The sequence below is a fragment of the Camelus dromedarius genome, chromosome 17 (assembly GCF_036321535.1).
Source record: "Camelus dromedarius isolate mCamDro1 chromosome 17, mCamDro1.pat, whole genome shotgun sequence".
In the NCBI taxonomy this organism is placed as follows: Eukaryota; Metazoa; Chordata; class Mammalia; order Artiodactyla; family Camelidae; genus Camelus; species Camelus dromedarius.
In genome coordinates, this window is record NC_087452.1 from 27,756,518 (window position 1) to 27,778,137 (window position 21,620).

The window sequence follows — 21,620 nt, forward strand, 5'->3', positions numbered from 1 at the left end:
AGAATTGTTGTGAGGTTTAAAAAAGATAATATTTGTAAAGTGTTATTAAACAATGTCTGGCATTTAGTAACTTGTTAAGGAAAATAAAAGTATGATTTGAGCCTACCGTATGTGTTCTACTTGGGCTCTTGGTAGAGCAATCTTTCCTGAGTGATTTCCCAGTTGGGATTTAGAATTTGAATTAACACAACCGACATGATGAGGATATTCAAGTTGAATTGACATAAATGTGAATAACAGGTGTCCATGGGGATGTGACATCATCAGAACCCTCATATTCTGCTAGTGGGATTGTAAAATAGTGCGTCTGCTTTGGAAACATTTTAGAAATTCCTCAAAATATTAAACATAGATTTGCCAGAGGATTAAGTACGTCCAGCAAATCAAGCAATTCTTGGGTATTTCCTAAAGAGAACTGGATGAATATGCTCCCACAGAAACTCACAGTTTTTTTGTTTCTCTACACAAAATACTATATTGAAAAGTTACTGGAGTTAGTTTTTCCCCCTTCAGTACAGTGATGTTTGTTATTCATGTGAAATAAAGTTAGGGTAGTTTGTTTATTTTTGTATTTCATCTTAGAGTTTCCCCTTCATCCTTGTTTATTATAATTTTATTGTATTTTTGAGCACATAAATCATCAGTATGACTCCAAAAGTTAATCCTATACAAGAAGGTCTGCTTAGAGAAGTGTCACCATCCCCTACCCTCTCATCCCATTCCCATGAAACCAAGTATTAGTTTTTAAAAATTAAACTTTTAATTTTGAGATAAATGTAGATTCTCATGCAATTATAGGAAGTAGTACAGCGATCCCATGTACTCTTTACCTAGTTTCCCCAATGGTGACATCTTGAAAACCTGTAGTACAATGTCACAACCAGAATATTGATGTTGACACAGTCAAGATACAGAGCACTTTCATCACCATGAGGATCCCCGTGTTGCCCTTTTATAGCCATACCCACCTCCCTCCCATCCCCACCGTATCGTTAACCTTTGACTATCACAATCTGTTCTCCATGTCTGTAATTTTGTCATTTTAAAAATGTTACATAATGGAATCACACAGTATGCAACTTTTGGGGATTGGCTTTTTTTTTAACTGGTGTAATTATCTGGGGATTCATTCAGGTTGTTTGCTCCTTTTTCACTGCTGAGAGTTATTTAATGATGTTGATGTACCACAGTTTCATCATTCACTTGTTGAAGGACATCTGGGTTATTTCTAATTTTTGGCTTTTATGCATAAAACTGCTATAAAATGCATGTATAGGTTTTTGTGTGAACATAATTTTTCAGTTCTCCAAGATAAGTGCTTAGGAGTGCAATTGCTGGGTCATATGGTTGTTGCTTGTTTTTTTAAAAAAGTAACTGCCAAACTTCCCCAGAATGGGTGTATCATCTTACAATCCCTTAAGTATTACTGAAAAATTTTTACATTCCCACAAGTATAGTAAAAAAATCTTAAACTAAAAAATTGAAAATAATATATTCTTATTCCAAAAATTTTAAACATGTAAGAGTATAAAGAAGAAAATAAGTATCAGTCATAACTCCTTCCAGAAGTAACCATTTCTGTTCACATGTTTTCTGGCTTTTTATAAATTTTCTTTAACGTATGAAATTGATTTAGATTTTATGCTTCTTTGGGGCAGGTAAATGTTTCATAAATCTTTATCTCTTACAGTTCCCTCCCCAGCATAGATCCTCACACTAACAGAGATTCAATAGGTGGTTTTTTGTTTGTTTGTTTTAATCGAAGTACAGTCAATTGCAATGTGTCAGTCTCTGGTGTACAGCACAATGCCCCAGTCATGCATATACATACGTATATTCATTTTCTTTTTTTTTCCATTAAAGGTTATTACAAGATTCAATAGGTGTTTTTAAATTAACTGATTGTTTTTGGTCATTTTGGAGTACAATAAGAAGTTTAGAATTTTGAAAATAGATGTGTAAACCATATTTCATTTTCTCGTAGAATTATACCCTGTTTTTAACATATAGATTCACAAGAAGTTAAACACATACAAAACTGTACAGGTAGGTCCCGTGTAGCCTTCACCCAGTTTCTCCAGTGCTAAAATCTTTTTTTTAGTTGAAGTATAGTTAGTGTACAGTATTATGTTAGTCTCAGGTGTACAACCTAGTGAGTTGACATTTAAATACAGTAAGAAATAATCACCATAACAAGTCTAGTAACCATCTGTCACCATACAAAATTATTAAAATATTATTGATTATATTCCTTATGCTGTATATTGTATCTCATGATGTTTATTTTATGACTGGAAGTTTGTACCTCTTAATCCCCTTCACTTATTTGGCTTCCACTCTCTCCCCTCTGGCAACCACTAGTTTGCTCTCTGTATCTGTCAGTCTGTTTCTTTGTTGTTTTGTTTGTTCCTTGGTTTTGTTTTTTAGATTCTACATGTAAGTGAGATGATACAGTATTTCTTTCTCTATCTGACTTATTTCACTTAGCATATACCCTCTAGTTCCTTACATGTTGTTGCAAATGGCAAATTTTCTTTTTTTATGGGTAAGTAATATTTTTATTGTTAAGTATATATTGTGTATATGCCACATCTTCTTATTCATTCATCTATTGATGAACACTTAAGTTGCTTCCATATCTTGGCTACTGTAAATAAGGCAGCAGTAAACATAGGGGTGCATATATCTTTTTGAATTAGTGTTTTTAGAGGTTTTTTGGGGCTAAATACCCAGAAGTAGAATTGCTAGGTTATATGGTGGTTCTATTTTTAATTTTTTGAGAAAGCTTTATATTATTTTTCATAGTAGCTGCACAAATTTACATTCTTACTAACAGTGCATGAGGGTTCCCCTCCAATGATAACATCTTACATAGCTATAGTACAATATTACAACCAGGAAATTCACATTGGTGCAATCCAGAGACCTTATTCAGGTTTCACTATTTTTATATGCACTCGTGTATGTGTGTGTGTAGTTTAATATCTTTAACAGTGGTTATTTTGATAAAATAAAAACAACTTGTATGTTAATTCTTATGTTACTTATTTTTTTTCTTGGTTTTATTTGACTCAATATATTTTCCTTTTTTTTTTTAACTTTTTAGTAATAAATCCAAAATTTTGGAAAAGCGTCTGCGATATTTAAGTGACCACTTCACATACAACTTATATTGTAATATATGCCGATCACTATTTGAGAAGGACAAGCTGCTGTTTTCCTTTTTATTATGTGCCAATCTTCTTTTGTAAGTTATTTGCTTTTTCTTTCTTTGTTTAAAAAACCTGCCTGGAAAACCTAATCAATGGCTTCTCACAGAAGGATATCATGTTTTTGCTCTGTCTAATTCATGGTCTTATTTGTACATTTCTCTACATTAGTATTGGTGGTTTGGTGTTTGAGTTTTAAAATTTGGATCATACAGTAAAGCTCACAGAATGTTCCTGTACAGTTCAGTAAATTTGTACAAAGCAAAAATCTGTGTAACTACCACTCATATCAAGAAATAGTCTTTTTAAGTTGGCTTCTTTCAGTTAGTAATATACATTTAAGATTCTTTTATGTCTTTTCATGGCTTGATAATTCATTCTTTTTAGCACTGAGTAATATTCCATTATCTGGATATACTACAGTTTATCTATTCACCTATTGAAGGACATCTTTGTTGCTTCCATGGTTTGAAAATTATTAATAAAACTGCTATAAACATTTGTGAACACATAAGTTTTCAACTTACTTAGTTAAATACCAGGAAGTGTGATTGCTGGATCATGTGGTAAGAGTATGTTTAGTTCAGTAAGAAACTGTCTTCCAAAGTAGCTGTACCATTTTGCATTGCACCAGTAATGAAGGAGAGTTCCTGTTGCTTCACATTCTTGCCAATATTTGCCCTTGTCAGTGTTCTGGATTTCACCATTCTAATAGATGTGTAGTGTTATCTCGTTTTAATTTGCAATTCACTAATGATATATGATATTAAAAATCTTTTTCATATGTTTATATCTTCTTTGGTGAGGTGTCTGCTAGGTCTTTTGTCCATTTGTTAATCAGTTATGTGGCTCATTTTTTATTATTGAGCTGGATGACAGTCCTTTATCAGATACATCTTTGACAGATATTTTCTCCCAGTCTGTGACTTGCCTTCTCATTTTCTTGACTGTCTTTTGCAGAGCAAATGTTTTAAATTTTAATGAAGTCCACCTTATCAATTCTGTTTCATGAATCATGTTTTTGGTGTTGTATCTAAAAAGTTATCACCATACTTAAGGCATCCTAGATTTTCTCCTGTTGTCTTCTACTTTACTTTACTTTATACTTACACATTTTACATTAAATCTATGGTCCATTTCAAGTTCACTTTTGTGAAGGGTGTAAGGTCTTGATCTAAATTCTTTTTTTTTTTTTTCATGTGGATATCCAGTTGTTTCAGCACCATTTGTTGAGAAGACTATCTTTGTTCCATTGAACTGCTTTTGCTCCTTTGTCAGATATCAGTTGAGTGTATTCATATGGGTGTATTTCTGGGTCCTTTATTCTGTATCATTGAACTATCTATTCTTTTGTCTTTATTACACTGTCTTGATTACCTGATGTAGTAAGCATACTTGATTAACTTTCCAGTAAGTCTTGAAGTGAGGTAGTGTCAGCCCTCCAACTTTGTTCTTTAATATTTTGTTGCCTAATCTGGGTCTTTTGCCTCTTCATATAAAATAAACTTTAGAATCAGTTTGTCAACATCTACAAAATAATTTGCTAGGATTTTGATTGGGATTATATTGAATCTGTAGATCTGTTGACTGTATTTATTTGGGTCTCTTTCTGGGCTCTCTGCTCTGTTCCATTGATCTGCATGTCTAATCTTTTATCAGTACCAGACTGTCTTGATAACTGTAGCTTTATCATAAGTCTTGAAGTCTAGTAATGTCAGTTTTCCAGCTGTGTTCCCCTTCAATACTGTGTTGGCTATGCTTGGTCTTTTCTCCCTCCATATAAACTTTAGAATCAGTTTGTCAGTTATACACCAAATAGCTGGCTGGGATTTTGATTGGGAGTGCATAGAATCGATAGATTAAGTTGGGAAGAACTGACATCTTGACAATATTGAGTATTCCTATCCATGAATATGGAGTCTCTCTCCACTTGTTTAATTCTTCTTTGATGTCTTTCATCACAGTTTTATAGTTTTCCTCATATAGATCTTGTATATAATTTGTTAGATTCAATTTTTGAGGTGCTAATGCAAATGATATTGTTTTAATTTCAAATTCCACTTGTTTGTTGCTGATATATATGACATTTGTATATTAACATTGTAACCTGAAACCTTGCTATAATCACTTATTAGTTTCAGGAGGGTTTTTTGGTCAATTCTCTAAAATTTTCTACATAGACAATCATGTCACCTGTGAACAAAGATGGTTTTATTGCCTCATCTCTAGGGAGGAGGTTAATCCTGCTTGGGATTCATAGGGCTTCTTGAATCTGTTATTATTATTAACTGTTTTGGAAAATACTCATAATTTAAAAAAATACTACTTCTTCATTTTCTCTCCTTTCCTAGTTCCATGTATTTAAGACTTAATCATGCATTTCCTATATCTTTTACCCTCTCATCTGTATTTTCTATCCCTTTTGCCTTTCAAAGCTTTATTCTTCTAGTTCATTAATTCTTTCCTCAGGTGTATGTAATCAGTGACTAAATCAATCCATTTAATTCTAAGCTTAAATTATTGTAAAAAGAAGCAAAAATATATTTATGTGTGTATATATACACACACACACATATATATTTGTATATATGTTTTTCTTATTTTCTTTTCTTATACAAAGGGAGCACATTGTAAATGTTATTTTGCAACTTTTTCTACTAATATAAATGAAAATCACTCAATAAAGAGCTCCTTTTTATCCAGCTTTATTAGGTATAATTGACATATTATGCAGTTTCCGCATTGTAAGAATACAGTTAGATGATTTTTAGTGCACTTATACAATTGTCCAACCATCACCAACATGCAGTTTTAGGACACTTCCATCATCTCAAAAAATTTCCTTTTGCCAATTTAGGCAATTCCTACTCCTGCTTTCAGCCCCAGGTAACCACTGATCTGCTTTCTGTCTCCATAGTTTTTCCTATTCCAGAAATTTTAAGAATGAGACGTTAGAAGGCCCAGAATATGATCTATGTTTGTAAATGTTTTATGTGCTCTTGAAAGGAATGTGTTTTGCTGTTCTTGGGTGGAATGTTCTAAAATGTCAAATAGGTCAAGCTGGTCTATGTATCTTTTATATCTTTATTGATTTTCTATCTACTTATTTAATTATTGAGGGAGATTTGGAATCTCTAGCTATAAAGATTTCTCCTTGAAGTTCTATCAGTTTTGCTTTGTGTTTTGGTGCTCTATTATTAGATGTATAAATGTTTAGGACTGTTATATCCTCTTAGTAAATTGACTTGACTTTTTAAAATCCCTGTTTATACCCACTGCTCTGAAATCTACTGTGTGTCATATTATGGTAGCCCCTCTAACTTCCTTTTGAGTAGTGTTATCATGGTATGTATTTTTCCATACTTTTACTTTTAACCTGTTTGTTTTACACTTAAACTGTATCTGTAGACAGTCTGTAGTTATGTCTTGTTTGCTTTATCCAATTTGATAATCACTGCCTTTAATGAAATTGTTTAGACCATTTACATTCAATGAGATAATATATAGAGTTATATTTAAAATCTACCATCTTATGATTTATTTTGTTTTGCTCATATGTTCTTTGTTCCATGTTTCTTCATTTTCTGTTTTTCTTTAAAGTATTTATGATTCTCTTTTATCTCTTGTTGGTTTATTAACTATAATTTTTTTTATTAGTTTAGTGACTTGTTTACGGTTATAGGATACATTTTAACTTATCATAGTCTATCTTCAGGTAAAATTATACTACTTCATATATGTATACATAGTATAAGAACTTAAAACAGTATACTTTTATCTCTCCCTTTGTAGCTTTTGTTTTATTGTTGTCATACATGTCATATTTGTTATAAATCCCACAGCACATTTTATTTTGCTCTGAATGGTCAGTTATCTTTTAAAGAGGCATAAATAGTAGAAAAATGTCTTTTATGTTTATCTATGTACTTACCAGTTCTGATGCTATTTTATTTTTGTTGTTGTCAATTCAAATTTCCATTTACCTAAAACTTCCTTTAATATTTCTTATAGTGTAGGTCTACTGGTAATGAATACTTTTAATTTCTGTAAATCTGAGGAAAGGCCAAATGCATTTTTCTTTCAGATTTTAATTTTTTATTTCTAGAAGTTTCATTTGGTTACTTTTTACATTGCCAACTTCTCTCTTCATTATGTCCATGTTTTGCTTTCACCCTTTCAGCATATCTATAATAGCTTTTAAAACATTCTTTTCTGTTTGTTGTATCATCCCTGTCACTTCTATGCCTGTATCTATTGGTATTTTTCTTCTGTTATGGAAGTTGTGAATTTTACATTGGTAAATGCTGGAATTTAAAAAATTCCTTTAAAGAGCATTAAACTTTACTTTTGCAGGTACTTAAATTACACTGAATTAGTTTGATCTTTTCAAGTCTTACTTATAGGCTTTCTGTAACAGTTTTACTGTAGACTTTATTCTAAAGCTCAGTTAGCTTCACTACTAAAGTGTGATCTCTCCAATGTCACCAATGAATTGCTCTGGTGTTCAATAAAGATTCAAATTGTAGTTGGCAAGAACTCATACCTTCAGTCCTGTGTGAGCTTTGGCAGCTACTCAGTTTACCGCTCCCCAGATATTCTTAGCCTGGCCTCCTGGAGTTTTACCCTACTCATACAAAACTTAGCATTTAGCAATAGAATCAAGAGAATACATATGCAGATTTCTGGAGCTCCTGTTCCATGTATCTCCCTCCTTTCTGGTACTCTTCTCACAAATTCCAGCCATCTCAGCCTTCCTCAACTCTGATCTCTGTCTTTTCAATTCAGCAATACTCTTAAATTCCAGTTTTTATTGCCTCCCTGCTTTGTAGTCTGGAATGTGCCTCCAGGCAGATAGCCGAGACAATCACAGGAATCACCTTATTTGTCTCTCCTTTTTCAGAGACCACAGTCCTGCACTGGCTATTATATAATTTCCAAAAAATGGTTGTTTCTTTGATTTTTCCCCCCAGTTTTCTAGTTGTTTATAGCAGTAGGGTAAGTCAGTCCTGATTATTTTATCCAGGCTATAGAAGTAGACACTGACTTCATTCAATTTTAAAACAACAGTTTACAAGAGTCCTTCTTTTGGAAACACAGGGCAAAAAAAGAGATTGAATATCAGGAACTGATGTTTCTTTTAACTGGAGGAGTAAGTCTTAAGAGTGCTGAGAAAAATCCTGATCCAACCTGGCTACAAGATAAAAGCTGGGAGGAAATTTGTCGTGCAAGTGAATTTCCTGCCTTCAAAGGACTCAGGTAATTGTTTAAACATAATGAGTTAGCACTGACTAGTGATAGGTAAATTTGTAATCTAGTGGTTTTTTTTAAATGCTTCTATAGCTGTCTTAATTCATCTCCTCACTGAACAATCTCTTCTAAAATCGTTTCCCAATGACAGGATGTTTTTCTTTCCATTAGGAATCATTTTTGTGACAATATAACTGAATGGCGAGAAATCTATGACAGTAAAGAGCCACACAATGCTAAATTTCCAGTACCAATGGATACTAGGCTAAATGAACTACAGAAAATAATAGTTCTTCGGTGCTTAAGACCTGATAAGGTAAAATACAAATGTGTTCTATCTGGAACCTAGATAATTTGCCATATATGAAGTACTAGTTTTAAAATTGTTGTTATTTGGTTCTTTAGGCCTTATTTCAGATGCTCAAAGGGTTCATTGAGTTCGTTGGATCTATAGGGTTATAGTTTTCCTCAACTTGAGAAAAACTTTGGCCACCATTTCTTCAAATATTTTTTTTGTCACCTCACCCATAATTCCAATTAGTTATGCATTAGACTTCTTGATATTATACCATGTATCAGGTGGTTGATACTCTGTTAATTATTTTAAAATCTTTTGTATCGCTGTGCTTCATTTTGGGCAGTTTCTATTGCTATCTTTAAATTTGCTGATTTCCTCTTTGTAGTGTCTAGGCTGCTATTAATCCCATCCAGTTAATTTTTCTTAGCTACTATATATTTTATTTCTAGAAAGTTCATTTGGTACTTTTTTATATGTTCTATTTTTCTTTTCATTCTGTTTATGTTTGCCTTTAAATACTTGAACACGGTTATAATAATTGTTTTTAAATCCTTGACTGCTAATTCCATCATGTTTGGATCTATTTCTGTTGACTGATTTTACTCTTGGTTGCAGATTGTATTTTCCCACTTCCTGGAAGGCCCTGTACTGTTTGATTGGCTCCTGGACATAGTTGTCTGTTTGTTTGTTAGAGTCTCCCACTAGGCTCTGAGCTTCTTGAGGTCAGGACCCATGTCTTATTTTGCTCAATATCTCCAGGTCTTAAAGCAGTGCCTGGCAGATGGTAGGACATCTCAATAAATGTCTGTGAATTGAGTTGAATTTAATTGAATTAAACCAAATTCAATTAAAAATTGTGTTAGGATTCTCCAGAGAAAGAGAATCAGTAGGACAGATAAAAATAGAGATTTTGAGGAATTAACTCATGTGATTGTAGAAGCTGGCAAGTTCAAAATCTGCTGGCTGCAGACCCACAGAAGAGCTGACGTTGCAGCTTGAGTCCAAAGGCAGGCAGTCTACTGGCAGAATTCCCTCTTCCTCATTGGAAATCGGTCTTTTTCTCTTAAGGCCTTCAGCTGATTGCATGAGGTCCACTCACATTATGCGAGTAACCTGCTTTACTCAAAGTCTGCTAATTTAAGTGTTAATCTCGTCTTAAAAATATCTTCACCGCAACATCTAGGCTAGTATTTGACCAAATATCTGGATACTGTGCCCTAGCCAAGTTGACATATAAAATTAACCATCATAAAGCCCATCTCGAGGTCTGCTTAAGTCTCCATTTCTTCTCTAGTGTGTCTTACATGAAGGATCAAAATATTATAGAAAAGTCTTATAATCTTTTCTTATGTTAAGTTACTGGAACAATGTTCTTTTTTTGTAGAAAACTATCATACTTGAGCACAGTTACATCATCTCAGGGAGCACTGCCCCTGACCAGTGCACAGAGTAGTGGAGAGCAAGGTCTCTCTGTCCTTAGCATCTCCCTTTCCTTAAAATGTATACTGAAGATCTACTGTGCTAGGTAGAAACTATACATAGTGCTAATGGTAAAAGGATGAAAAAGATTTCATCATTGCTCATGTGAAGTTATTAAAGAAAGAAAGAAAAACTGTTATATCCTTGTGAGCTCCTTTTTAAAAAACCTTCAGTAGCCAGCCTGTCAGTACCTGTAGAATAATGACAAAATTACAGCTTGGCAGTCTTATTACCTTGGCTAACCAGATCTCTTTTCTGCCATTCCATTCTTATCTTCTCTTTAAAACTCCTACTGTTTAAAACTACAGAATGCTCACAACTACATGAAATTACTCATATAGAAGCCTCCATTCATCCTTCCCATGCATTCCACAAACCCTATAGGACTGCAGAAGCCTGTGATAATCATTCCTCCCTCCATCAAATTCCTACAGGTTCACTTTAAAAAGTTGTTTGGCATGTAGAGGATAATGTGTGACATCTCTTTGTACTTATTTTCTGCTGCTAATGTTGATAAGATGCATTCTTTCATTTTTAATTAATTTTAATATAATTTATAAGTAAGTCATATATTCCTGTGGTTCAAAACTGATGCACTGTTTTGAGTCACATGAATATATGAATACAATGAAAAGTGTACCTCCAGTCTCCATCTCTCAGTCACTCAACATACTTCATTTAGGCAGTTAATGTTACCTGCTTCTTGTTATTCTTTTATGCACATATAAATGTGTTTCCATCGTTGGACCTTTATAATATTTATATATTATGTTATTAAAAAGCTGCAATGAATAACCTTATTCAAAAGTTATTTCTCACATGTGCAACTATCTCTCACAATAAAATCCTGGGAATAAAATTGCTGTGTCTGTGAATTTGCCCTCTGATTTTATAGATATTTTCAAACTGTCCTCCATGAAGGTTATACCAGATTCCACAGCAGTGTATGAAAATGTCTGTTTACCTGTGCTTTAGCCCACACAGTATGTTGCCAAACTTTTGGATCTTTGGCATTCTGTGCAGGGAGTTTGAGGATTCTGGGGCTGATCGAGGTGACAGTAGCACACATGAGTTTCACTGGATATTGCTTTGACCAGTTTGTTGGGGAGGAAGGAGTCTGTTCTCTCACATCAGGAGTCTGTCCAGAGGCTGGGAGTGAGGAGGGGAGGTCCATTACTCTGAAGGAGAGGGGAAGGCAAGGGAATTCCTAACTGAGGGGGGACTTGTGTGGTATCTAGATAACATTATTCATCAGAATGGTGGCTGGGAGTCTGGATCAGAACTCTGAAGGGGAGCAGCAGCTTAGGGTCTCTATGTCCTGGGGCTTTTTTTTTTTTTTTTTTTTTTTATAACTAGCAGATGTTGGGTGCAAAATAGGCAGGCTCTAAATGGCTAAAAAAACCTGCTGACTTGGGCTAGGTTTAAAACAATTGAATGTGTAAAATTTGACTTTGGTAGCAGTGGGCTTTTGAGCTATCAGATTTCAGCCCACTGTGAAACAGAAACAATTAGGGGTGAATACACAAAGGCTATCTTTGTCCCATTTATATAACAATCTGATAGGTGAAAAATGGTATCTAAGTATAACTATGATTTATATTTTTCTTATTATTAGGGTATAGACTAAGCTGCTGTAACAAAGAGACCTAAAATACAATAGCTTAAATAAAATAGGAGTTAATTTCTCCCTCTCCTAACAGCCCTGAGCAAATGCTTGAGGGTTGCCAGGGCAGCTCTGCTCTTGAGATCATCCAGAGATTCACATTCCTTTTCTCATGCTAGAGAAGTCTCCTGAAGTGTGGTCCTCATTAGCAAAATTTAAACTGGCTCATGATACCACTTCTGTTGAAGAGGAAAGGAGAGTTTGAAGGCAACCAGCTTTCTTATAAAAATAGGATCTGAAAGCCCCATATGTAATTTCTATTTGTATTTCTCTGGCCAGAACTTAGTTACATGGCCACATCTAGCTGCAAGAAAGGTTGGGTAAACTTGGGGTTCAGTTACCAAAAGGAGACACAGAATGGGGACAGTTTGCAGTCTCTGCTGTACTAAGTGAGGTTGAGCATCTTTTCATATGTTTAAGATCTATTTCTATTTCATTTTCTATAAACTTTATCTTCTTTGCCCATTTTCTTTTGGATTGTTAGTCTTGTCCCATCAGTTTATAGATGTTTTTATGTATTAGAAAAATTTGCACTTTGTCTATGATATGCTGGATGCTTTTCTTGTCCATTAGACTTATATTTTACTCTTTGTTGGTTTTCAGTAATAATCAAAGTTACATGAAATAAAAATTTCTTTAAAGATCATATCTTTTCTCTCTTAAACAGATAACTCCAGCTATAACTAATTATGTAACTGACAAACTAGGGAAAAAGTTTGTAGAGCCTCCATCATTTGATTTGACAAAGAGTTACTTGGATTCAAATTGCACTATTCCTTTAATTTTTGTGTTGTCTCCAGGAGCAGATCCCATGGCCAGTAAGTGCATATTCTGTTAACACTTAAGAAATTATAAACAAATCATCTTGTTCAATATCTGTTTCTTAGTTGATTATAAATCAGTTAGTAAATCTGGTATTTATAAGGAAAGGTAACTAGGATTTTCCGCAGTTAAATACCTATACATTGAAACGTAAGGCATATTTTATAATTTTAGAGTAAACAGTGAAACCATTTTGTGTGTGTGTTCCTGTACTCTTAGGCTTGCTGAAATTTGCAAATGATAAAGCTATGTCTGGAAATAAATTTCAAGCTATTTCACTGGGGCAGGGACAAGGACCAATTGCAACAAAAATGATTAAAGCAGCAACAGAAGAAGGAACTTGGGTTTGCCTACAAAATTGTCACCTTGCTGTCTCCTGGATGCCCATTTTGGAAAAAATATGTGAAGATTTTACCCCTGAAGTCTGTAACTCATCCTTTAGGCTTTGGCTCACAAGTTATCCATCTCCCAAAGTATGTATATTTCCTATGGAATTTAGTACTTTTATTTGGTTATCTGTTACATTGCATATCTTAAATGCTTAACCTTGAAGATTTAAATATACTTCTGGAGTCCTCCCTTATACCACTAGTGTATGCATTTTTAGGACTTGAGTTGGTTATCTTGAGTAATACTCTGTTTATTTTGTCTTAGTTCCCAGTAACAATTTTACAGAATGGAGTAAAAATGACTAATGAACCTCCTACGGGTCTTCGGCTAAATCTCCTCCAGTCATATCTCACAGATCCAATTTCTGATCCTCAGTTTTTCAGTGGATGCGAGGGAAAGGAACTGGTAATATTCAACTTCTGGAACCTTTAAAATGTGTTTTTATAGTGAAAATATGAAAATATAAATACTTTATTTAATGTTAAACTTTAAGCATTTCCTAAGAAGACAGAAATTATACCCATCTTGTTCATCATTTTATTCCCGATAGTTTGTGTTCTGCTTCCCATGTAGAAGATAGTCGAATATTTATTGAATGAATGTATCTTAGTTTGTACAAAAGTCCAAAAGTGCGTTTTGTAAAGACGGTTAAGATACAAGAGTAGCAATCTATTTTCACATTATTTATTTATTCTTTCAACAGATATGTGTGTTAGGTACTAGCTAAAAGGCAGTGAGAATAAAATAGATCCCACCACCACCACAAAAAAAATCTGTCTTCATGAAACTTAAATTCTACTAATGATATTTTGACATATTAATAACACTCTTCAATGTATCCATATAAAACAGTTCTGCACACGGTATTGTGGACTTTAGGTGTCCCCATAAATAGCACTCCCTTTCCCTGCCCAAATTCTTACCAGTTAAGAAACAGGAAAAAGTATAAACATTATGGGAACCATTGCCCTAGGGTTTTTGTACCTGACTGGTTTGTAGACACATGTAAAACTCCTTTGTAAGTCTACCAGAAATAGCTGAGATGTCCTTTGACAAGGCTAATTTATGACCATTGGGCAAGCAATAATCTGAACTGTTATCATTTGGCTATTAAAAGTAAATATGATCTATATTGTCACAGGTAAACTAACATTTTTGGCTTTTGAATTATTTAGGAATGATAAGATATTAATTGTCTGTCAGGTTTATAGATAAGTTTCCTATACTCAGTTGTCTTCCCCTTAAGGGCAGGAATATATTTCTGTACCTCCATTCATCCATCCATCCATCCATTCATTCATTTGTTCAATAAATATTTCTTGAACTCTTACTAGTTGCGAGGTATCCTTCTAGGAACTGGTAATATGGCAATGAACATATAAACATTTTAATGATGGAAATCTGATCAGAATTTTTTCTTGTTGTATATTTTTATAAGGCATGGGAGAAGTTGCTATTTGGAGTTTGTTTTTTCCATGCCCTTGTGCAAGAGAGAAAGAAATTTGGTCCTCTTGGTTGGAATATCCCATATGGATTTAATGAATCAGACTTACGCATCAGTATTCGACAACTGCAGGTAAGGTTAGAAAGGAAGTAACCTAGATGGAGGATCATTGTGTACCAGGCCCTAGGCAAATCCCCCTTGCTTAGATTAACTTATTAGGTTCTCCCAATATCACTAATAGTTGGGAGATAGTAATAATAATTATAACTTTGGTTTATAAAGCATAATCTCCATCTGAATTTTTCTGTAGCAAATAATGGGAAACTTGATTCAAAACTGGCTTAAACCATAATGAACTTTTTTATCTCACGTAAAAAAGAGGTGTAAAGGAAGGAAAGACTCTGGAGTTGGTTGAATCAACAGAAGTATTGTCATCAAAGACCCTGTTTCCTTTTTTTTGCAGTGCTCTCTTCAGGGTTGGCTTTATATATGTCCTCATGATCCTTTTAGCCTCCACTCAGTCAAGTCTACAGTTTAGCTCTATCAGTCAACAATAACAGTAGAAAAGGAATTTATTGTAAAAATATTGGGTAGGTCACAGAATCACCAAGGTAGCTACAGAGCCAAGGGTCCTATCCGGAATCACACCATGTCTGGTAAGAGCAGTCCCTCTATCCTTATTAAATATTAGACACTACAGCCCTCATAGCTGCCACACGGGCTCTGATCTACTGCACACTCTCTGATGTCATCAGAAAGATTCTTTGCTGTACCTGCACATTTGCATACTAAACCCCAGCTCAGTCTAGGATGGCTGCATCTGAGCTTCCAAGCCCAGGTCACAAGCCTAGGCTTTAGCTGTAAGGGAGGCTAAGAAAGTGAGTGGTCAGCTTTTTCAGTTTCTGTAGACTCACAGTGTGAAACATGAGATACCTGAGATGGTTAGCAGCCCTCCTCCAAAGAAAAAGGGAATAAATGTCCACTATAAATTCGTAGTAACAGGCTTTGAACTAGTTATGTTACTTGCATGAATTCTAATCCTCACAGCAACCCTATAAGGTGGATATTATCTCTATTTTGGAAAAACCAAAGCTAAGAAGTAAATTTGCCTCAGAATTTGAGGTAGGATTTGAAGTCAGGACTGTCCAACTCTAACATTTTCCCCATTATTTCTGTCATGTTTTACCAATTATATATTAACACAACTAGACAACCACGGAATATTGTATTTTTCTGCTTCTTCGCTGTATAAGGGACTTTATGATTTAAGACATGGGGCTTCAAAACAACCCATGATAATTTTTCCAACTCCACTTTCATGTGTATAGATTGATATGATTGATTGATAGATATTTAAGGCCATCTTAAAATGGAAATGAAGTGAAAGACATTAAGGTTTTTCTCATTTCATTTTTCCTTTGTTCCAGTTATTTATAAATGAATATGATACAATCCCATTTGAAGCTATTTCTTACCTGACTGGAGAGTGTAACTATGGCGGAAGAGTGACAGATGACTGGGACAGACGTCTCCTCTTAACCATGCTGGCTGACTTTTATAATCTACACATAATTGAAAACTCTCATTATAAGTTCTCTCCCAGTGGAAACTATTTTGCACCTCCCAAAGGCACTTACAATGAGTACATAGAATTCATTAAGGTAACTGATGTTACTGAAAAAAGGGTTAGATTCAAGTGTGATTTTTCTAAAAAGCAAACAGTGAAAGATTCCCCATAATGTATAGGATTAGACAAGTATTGTGGTTCAATCAGCTTTCAGTGTATTTTGTTTCTAGTAATTACTGAAAATTGGGAAAGTTTGATTCCTCTGTTGTTGGATATTTAGTTGATTTTTAACCTTTTTTGGTCTGCATGTGTCTGCCTTATTAACATATCCAGTGAAAATGTGATGCTTGTTGAATCTGTTTTCTGGTAGAAACTTCCATTTACTCAGCACCCTGAGATATTTGGATTACATGAAAATGTTGATATCTCCAAAGATCTTCAACAAACGAAAATCCTCTTTGAGTCCTTGCTCCTCACCCAAGGAGGCTCCAAGCAGACAGGATCCTCAGGAAGTGCTGACCAGATTTTATTAGAAATTACCAAAGATATTCTCAAGAAGGTAAAGTTTAGCTTAAGATGTGTTACTTGTAATATAATATAAATCAAAATGGCACTGAAATGTTAATCTGCAAACTCCATTTAGCAGCATTATGACCTTGTGCGAGATACTTTGCCTTTCTGAACGTTGGTTTCCAAATCTGTAAAGTAGTGATAATAGTTGCAACTATATAAGGTTCTCGTGAACAAGGAGATCGTTAATTTAAAGTGGTTTGCATAATGCCTGGCAACTATTAAGTTCTTAGCAACTACAGTTGTGGAAGAACTACTGAATACATGGTTTATTATCATTTCTAAATAAAGACAGTGGACCTACTTTTTTTAAATGGAGGAAATGGTCTGAACTTGCCAGTTCAAGAAAAGAATGATTTTTAATTTATACCTTCAGAAGTGAGGAGGCACAGGGAGATAAGATTGACACTAAATTAGCTGCTACAGCTTTTTTTTTCACATACTACAGCCCAACATACTTAGCTCTCTTGGTAAAGTGGGATGAAAAAAGTTCTCACTTTTTTCTGTGTCTTACATTCAATATAGAACTACTATGAGGACTTTATGGTCCTAAGAACAGATCTTCACAACTCCCCTCCAGGATAAATACAGTAATTATCCACATATTTCAGTGTCAGTCACTCTGACAGAGCAGAACCTGACCCCTACTCCATCTGCCTTGACCCATGGGTGGCACCTACTCTACTCTCCCAGTTGGTCGCCTTGCCTTACACGACTCCTTAAGGAGAACCTACTGACCTGAAGCCTGGCTGTGGCCACTGGAGAAAAAAAGGGAACAACACTTCCTGCTACTCCTGGGTGAAAGCAAACTAGCCTCCTCCAACCTCTGCCCCTGGACTGCTGCTCTGCCATTTGCCTCTTCTCACCCCTGGCCCCTTCCTGCTTGTGATTTATCTCTTCGGGGAAAAGTTCTTGCCCTCCCAGAATGGTGGCTCTTATAAGATCCCTAACAGGAAGTTACCTGGCAGTGGCATATGAGACTTAATTGGGGTAGAATGCTTGTGCTGAGCTAAAGGTGCCTTGAGTGACACCACCTAGTGTGACTTCACAGAATTCTTTTGTACTACCCAGGGACCATTACCTGGAGACAGTCTGGGCAGCTCAGCTTTCTTAGTTTGGGACTTCCCTGATAGAGAAACGCCTTTGCCCCCTTAAGAGTGTGAATTCCAGTGTTTTGGGGCTTGATCATCAGCCCCAGAGTTCCCTTCATCACTTCTCCTCCAGCATCTCTGAGATACCTCGTTGAAATCAGACACTTTTCTCTCGCTGTACACTTGGAACCTTGCCACATTTACACATTAGTTATTTGATAGTGGCATAAGCAAAGCTTTTTGGAGCCAGATGATAATTTATTGGACATACATATAAAACAGTTATGAAGTGGTAAATCAGTTTTATTAATGAAAAATAAGATTCAATTTACAAAAGAAAATTACACAACTTTTCAGAAATGTATATCTTCTGTGAAGTGCTATATCCTGTAGTAAAGAGCATAGGCCTTAGTGTTAGATACCTGTGGAATTAAACAGACCACTTTCGGGCTCTGTACCCTTGGGCAGTCACTTAACCTCTCTGTACTTAAATGTTCTCATCTGTAAAATGGAGATAATAATAGCCACCTAAGTGTGTATGGTAAGGATTACATGAGATGTTAGGAAAGCAGTTAGCATAATGCTTGGCACATAATAATTGCCTAATGTTAGCTGTTACTGATATTATAGCTGAGTGAAACTGATTATTCATTCTGAGAATAATATATGATCTTCAAAATCTATTCTCTTAGCTACCAAATGATTTTGACATTGAATCAGCACTATTCAAGTATCCCGTGAGATATGAAGAGAGCATGAATACTGTGTTAGTACAAGAAATGGAAAGATTTAACAAGTAAGAAGCTCTATACCCAGTGATTCAGAAGGTTACCAACCAAAGTTGATAGAAAGATACACCGGTATTGAATTAAAATTTCAAGAAGAAAGTACTAAAACCTGCCATCTCATTGGAATTTTTCTCCTTTTTTAAAGTTGCCTAATCAATCTAAAGTTGCTCCAGAAGGGAGAGAATGTTTTATAATGTAAAAATGATGATGAAAAACAGGTCTGCTTTTACTGGTTAAAAAATATTCATTAATCATTTCTCACCCATCTGTTGCTCTTCTCTTCAGGAACTATAAAGATGGAATGAGCCTTATGTAGGCCTATGTGTAGTTCTATCTTTTGTCATTTTTCTACCATTGACACATATACACACCCCTCCTTTTCTTCCTGAGTCCAGTCTGGATTGATTAGGTACCTTAAAATAGCAAACAAATTATTTGCTTTGAATTTTTAAATTGAATTGTCTACCGTTCAATACTGGCTTAAGGAATGAAGAACTCTTTTGGTTATAAATTTTCTAGTGTTTCCAAGTTTATTTCGGTTTCCAGACATTGATGTTTTAAAATAAAACTTACTAAAACCCTATGATGCCTTAATTAATCAGTATTTCTGATGCAAAGACCATATGTATTTATGTATCATAGTATACTATCTGTCAGTTGCTTAGGCTTCTAACCTAAATCTCTCACTTCAGGTATATTTATGGTGTTCTTAGCAATTTGGGCCTAAGTGGGAAGCAAAGTATTTGCAAGCATATAAATGAATGTACACTTTATGTTTTAATGCAGAGTTTCCCAAGTTTCAGCCACTGCATAGTACCTTTATAACTTCTTCCATAGTTTCATGTCAGGAATAACATTATTTACCTGTTATTTTTCCTTAAATCATTCTCTGTTTAAATTACCTGGTCTTAAGCAGTAATATCCAGAAAGCAGCAATTTTGATATGTAAGTTACATTATTTTCTAGATTTAAAAATATGTATGTAATAATTAACATGAAAAATGTTCATCCAAGTATCACCTAAAATTACCTTACATTATTAAGTGGGAGTTGGCCACACTTTATGAAACACTTCCATAAAGCTGTGAATGGTATCCTGTATCTCTTCTTCTGGATAGACTATATGTTGATATTTACTATCCTATATATATGTGTGTGTATAAATGACACAATTTCTTTCCTTGCAGTTTAATTAAGACTATACGCAACACTCTACGGGACCTTGAAAAAGCTATTAAGGGCGTGGTTGTAATGGATTCTGCACTGGAGGCACTCTCTGGCAGTCTGCTTGTTGGAAAAGTTCCAGAAATATGGGCCCAACGATCATACCCAAGTCTTAAACCCCTAGGAAGTTACATCACAGATTTTCTAGCCCGGCTGAATTTTTTACAGGTTAAAATTTATATGTACTATATATGTGTAATATATATAAAATTTCTTTTCTTTTCTTTTTTTTTTTTTTTGGTTGACCGAAGAGATACCAGACATTGGCTGTAGTCACTTGAAAGTCTCTGAGTTGAATGAAATGGATTAGTGATTTCACTGTAATCTAACCAAAATTTTTGAATATTAAAAATCACACATTTCAAAGTACTAAGTAGAAAATTAAGTTTTATTTTCCCAAACCCAAGTAATATGTGACATTTATATTTTTGAAGATCTGTTTGTGGTTTCTGAAATAACTTGGTCTTGTGATTTTAATACTGGTGGTGAATCACAAAAAGAGGCTGAGGCTTGGATTTATCAATAATTGGCTATTATCTAGAAATCACTGCCTCTTCCCTCTTACCTTATAAAACCAGGGAAAAGATTTTAGGCACTTTGAAATCTCCGAACCCTTTACCCAACAAACCCACATATAAAGGATACACAAGGCAGCATACTGTTTTTCCTCCTCAACTCCTCGGCTTGCCCCATCCTATGGTGGATGGTTATGCGAGGGTGGGGCGAGCCCCCAAAATACATTTTGGAAGTTCACATAGGTATATGACCTTTCAGTGTTTATTTGCCTTTTTATTTTACAAAATCTCTATTTGTTTCACTATAGAAGCTATTCATAAAACAGCCGTACTTGTGCAGATGTGGGGAGAGAGACTTTCTCATACATTCCTTTTTAATTTTTGCCAATCTATAGGTCACCCATATCTGATTGTTTCAATTAGAGTTTCTTTGATTATTAATGAGTCTCTTTTTCTTTTGGTATGTGTGCTTGCCATTTGTATTTTCTCCTGTTAATTGCCCGTTCATCTCCTAGGCCCATTTTTCTTCAGACTATTTTGTTTGTTTTTATTTTTTTACACAATTTTAAAAGGTTAACTTTCCATTTACAGTTATTGCAAAATATCGGCTGTATTCCCCGTGTTGTGTAGTATATCCTTGAGCCTATCTTACACCCCATAGTTTGTGCCTCTCACTTTCCCACCCCTACCTTTCCCCTCCTCCTCCCCCTCACTGGTAGCCACTAGTTTGTTCTCTGTATCTGAGTCTGCTTCTTTTTTGTTATATTCACTAGTTTTTTTTGTATTTTTTAGATTCCACATATAAGTGATACCATACAGTATTTGTCTTTATCTCTCTGACTTATTTTACTTAGCATAATGCCCCCCAGGTCCATCCATGTTGCTTCAAATGGCAAAATTTCATTCTTTTTTATGGCCAAGTATTATTCCTGTGTGTGTGTGTGTGTGTGTGTTTGTGTGTGTGTGTGTGTGTGTGTGTGTGTGTGTATACCACATTTTCTTTATCCATTCATCTGTTTGTGGACATTTAGGTTACCTAAGTCATTGAGTGGGATTAAGTAATATAATAAATACCCAAATAATTTACATTTGCCATTTTGTAGAAGATTTAAATCTTTCAAATTTTATTTTATTCAGGTTAATGTTAAAATTAGTTTGAATTTTCCAAGAGTAACTATTAGGGATAAAAGGTAGGAGGGCCAAGGTGGGTTGTGTGTTTGGTGTCAGGAAAGAGAGCCCTGTGGTGGGAAGTGTGGGCAACATACACAAAAAGCAGAACCAGGAATGGTATGTCAGGTGATTCTTGCCTAAGT

The 21,620-nt window shown here is 34.7% G+C and overlaps 1 protein-coding gene across 1 annotated transcript in view; it reads left to right on the forward strand.

Annotated features, from left to right (window-relative positions):
* The window catches only part of DNAH12 (dynein axonemal heavy chain 12), a 151,200-nt gene that overhangs the window by 125,779 nt on the left and 3,801 nt on the right, over positions 1-21,620 (forward strand). The window contains exons 61-71 of the mRNA XM_064496402.1: positions 3,107-3,247; positions 8,307-8,465; positions 8,628-8,772; positions 12,564-12,714; positions 12,938-13,191; positions 13,373-13,513; positions 14,547-14,684; positions 15,980-16,213; positions 16,490-16,678; positions 18,473-18,576; positions 19,756-19,960. Coding sequence (XP_064352472.1) covers positions 3,107-3,247; positions 8,307-8,465; positions 8,628-8,772; positions 12,564-12,714; positions 12,938-13,191; positions 13,373-13,513; positions 14,547-14,684; positions 15,980-16,213; positions 16,490-16,678; positions 18,473-18,576; positions 19,756-19,960 — 1,861 coding nt within the window. The remainder of the gene's footprint in view (positions 1-3,106; positions 3,248-8,306; positions 8,466-8,627; positions 8,773-12,563; positions 12,715-12,937; positions 13,192-13,372; positions 13,514-14,546; positions 14,685-15,979; positions 16,214-16,489; positions 16,679-18,472; positions 18,577-19,755; positions 19,961-21,620) is intronic.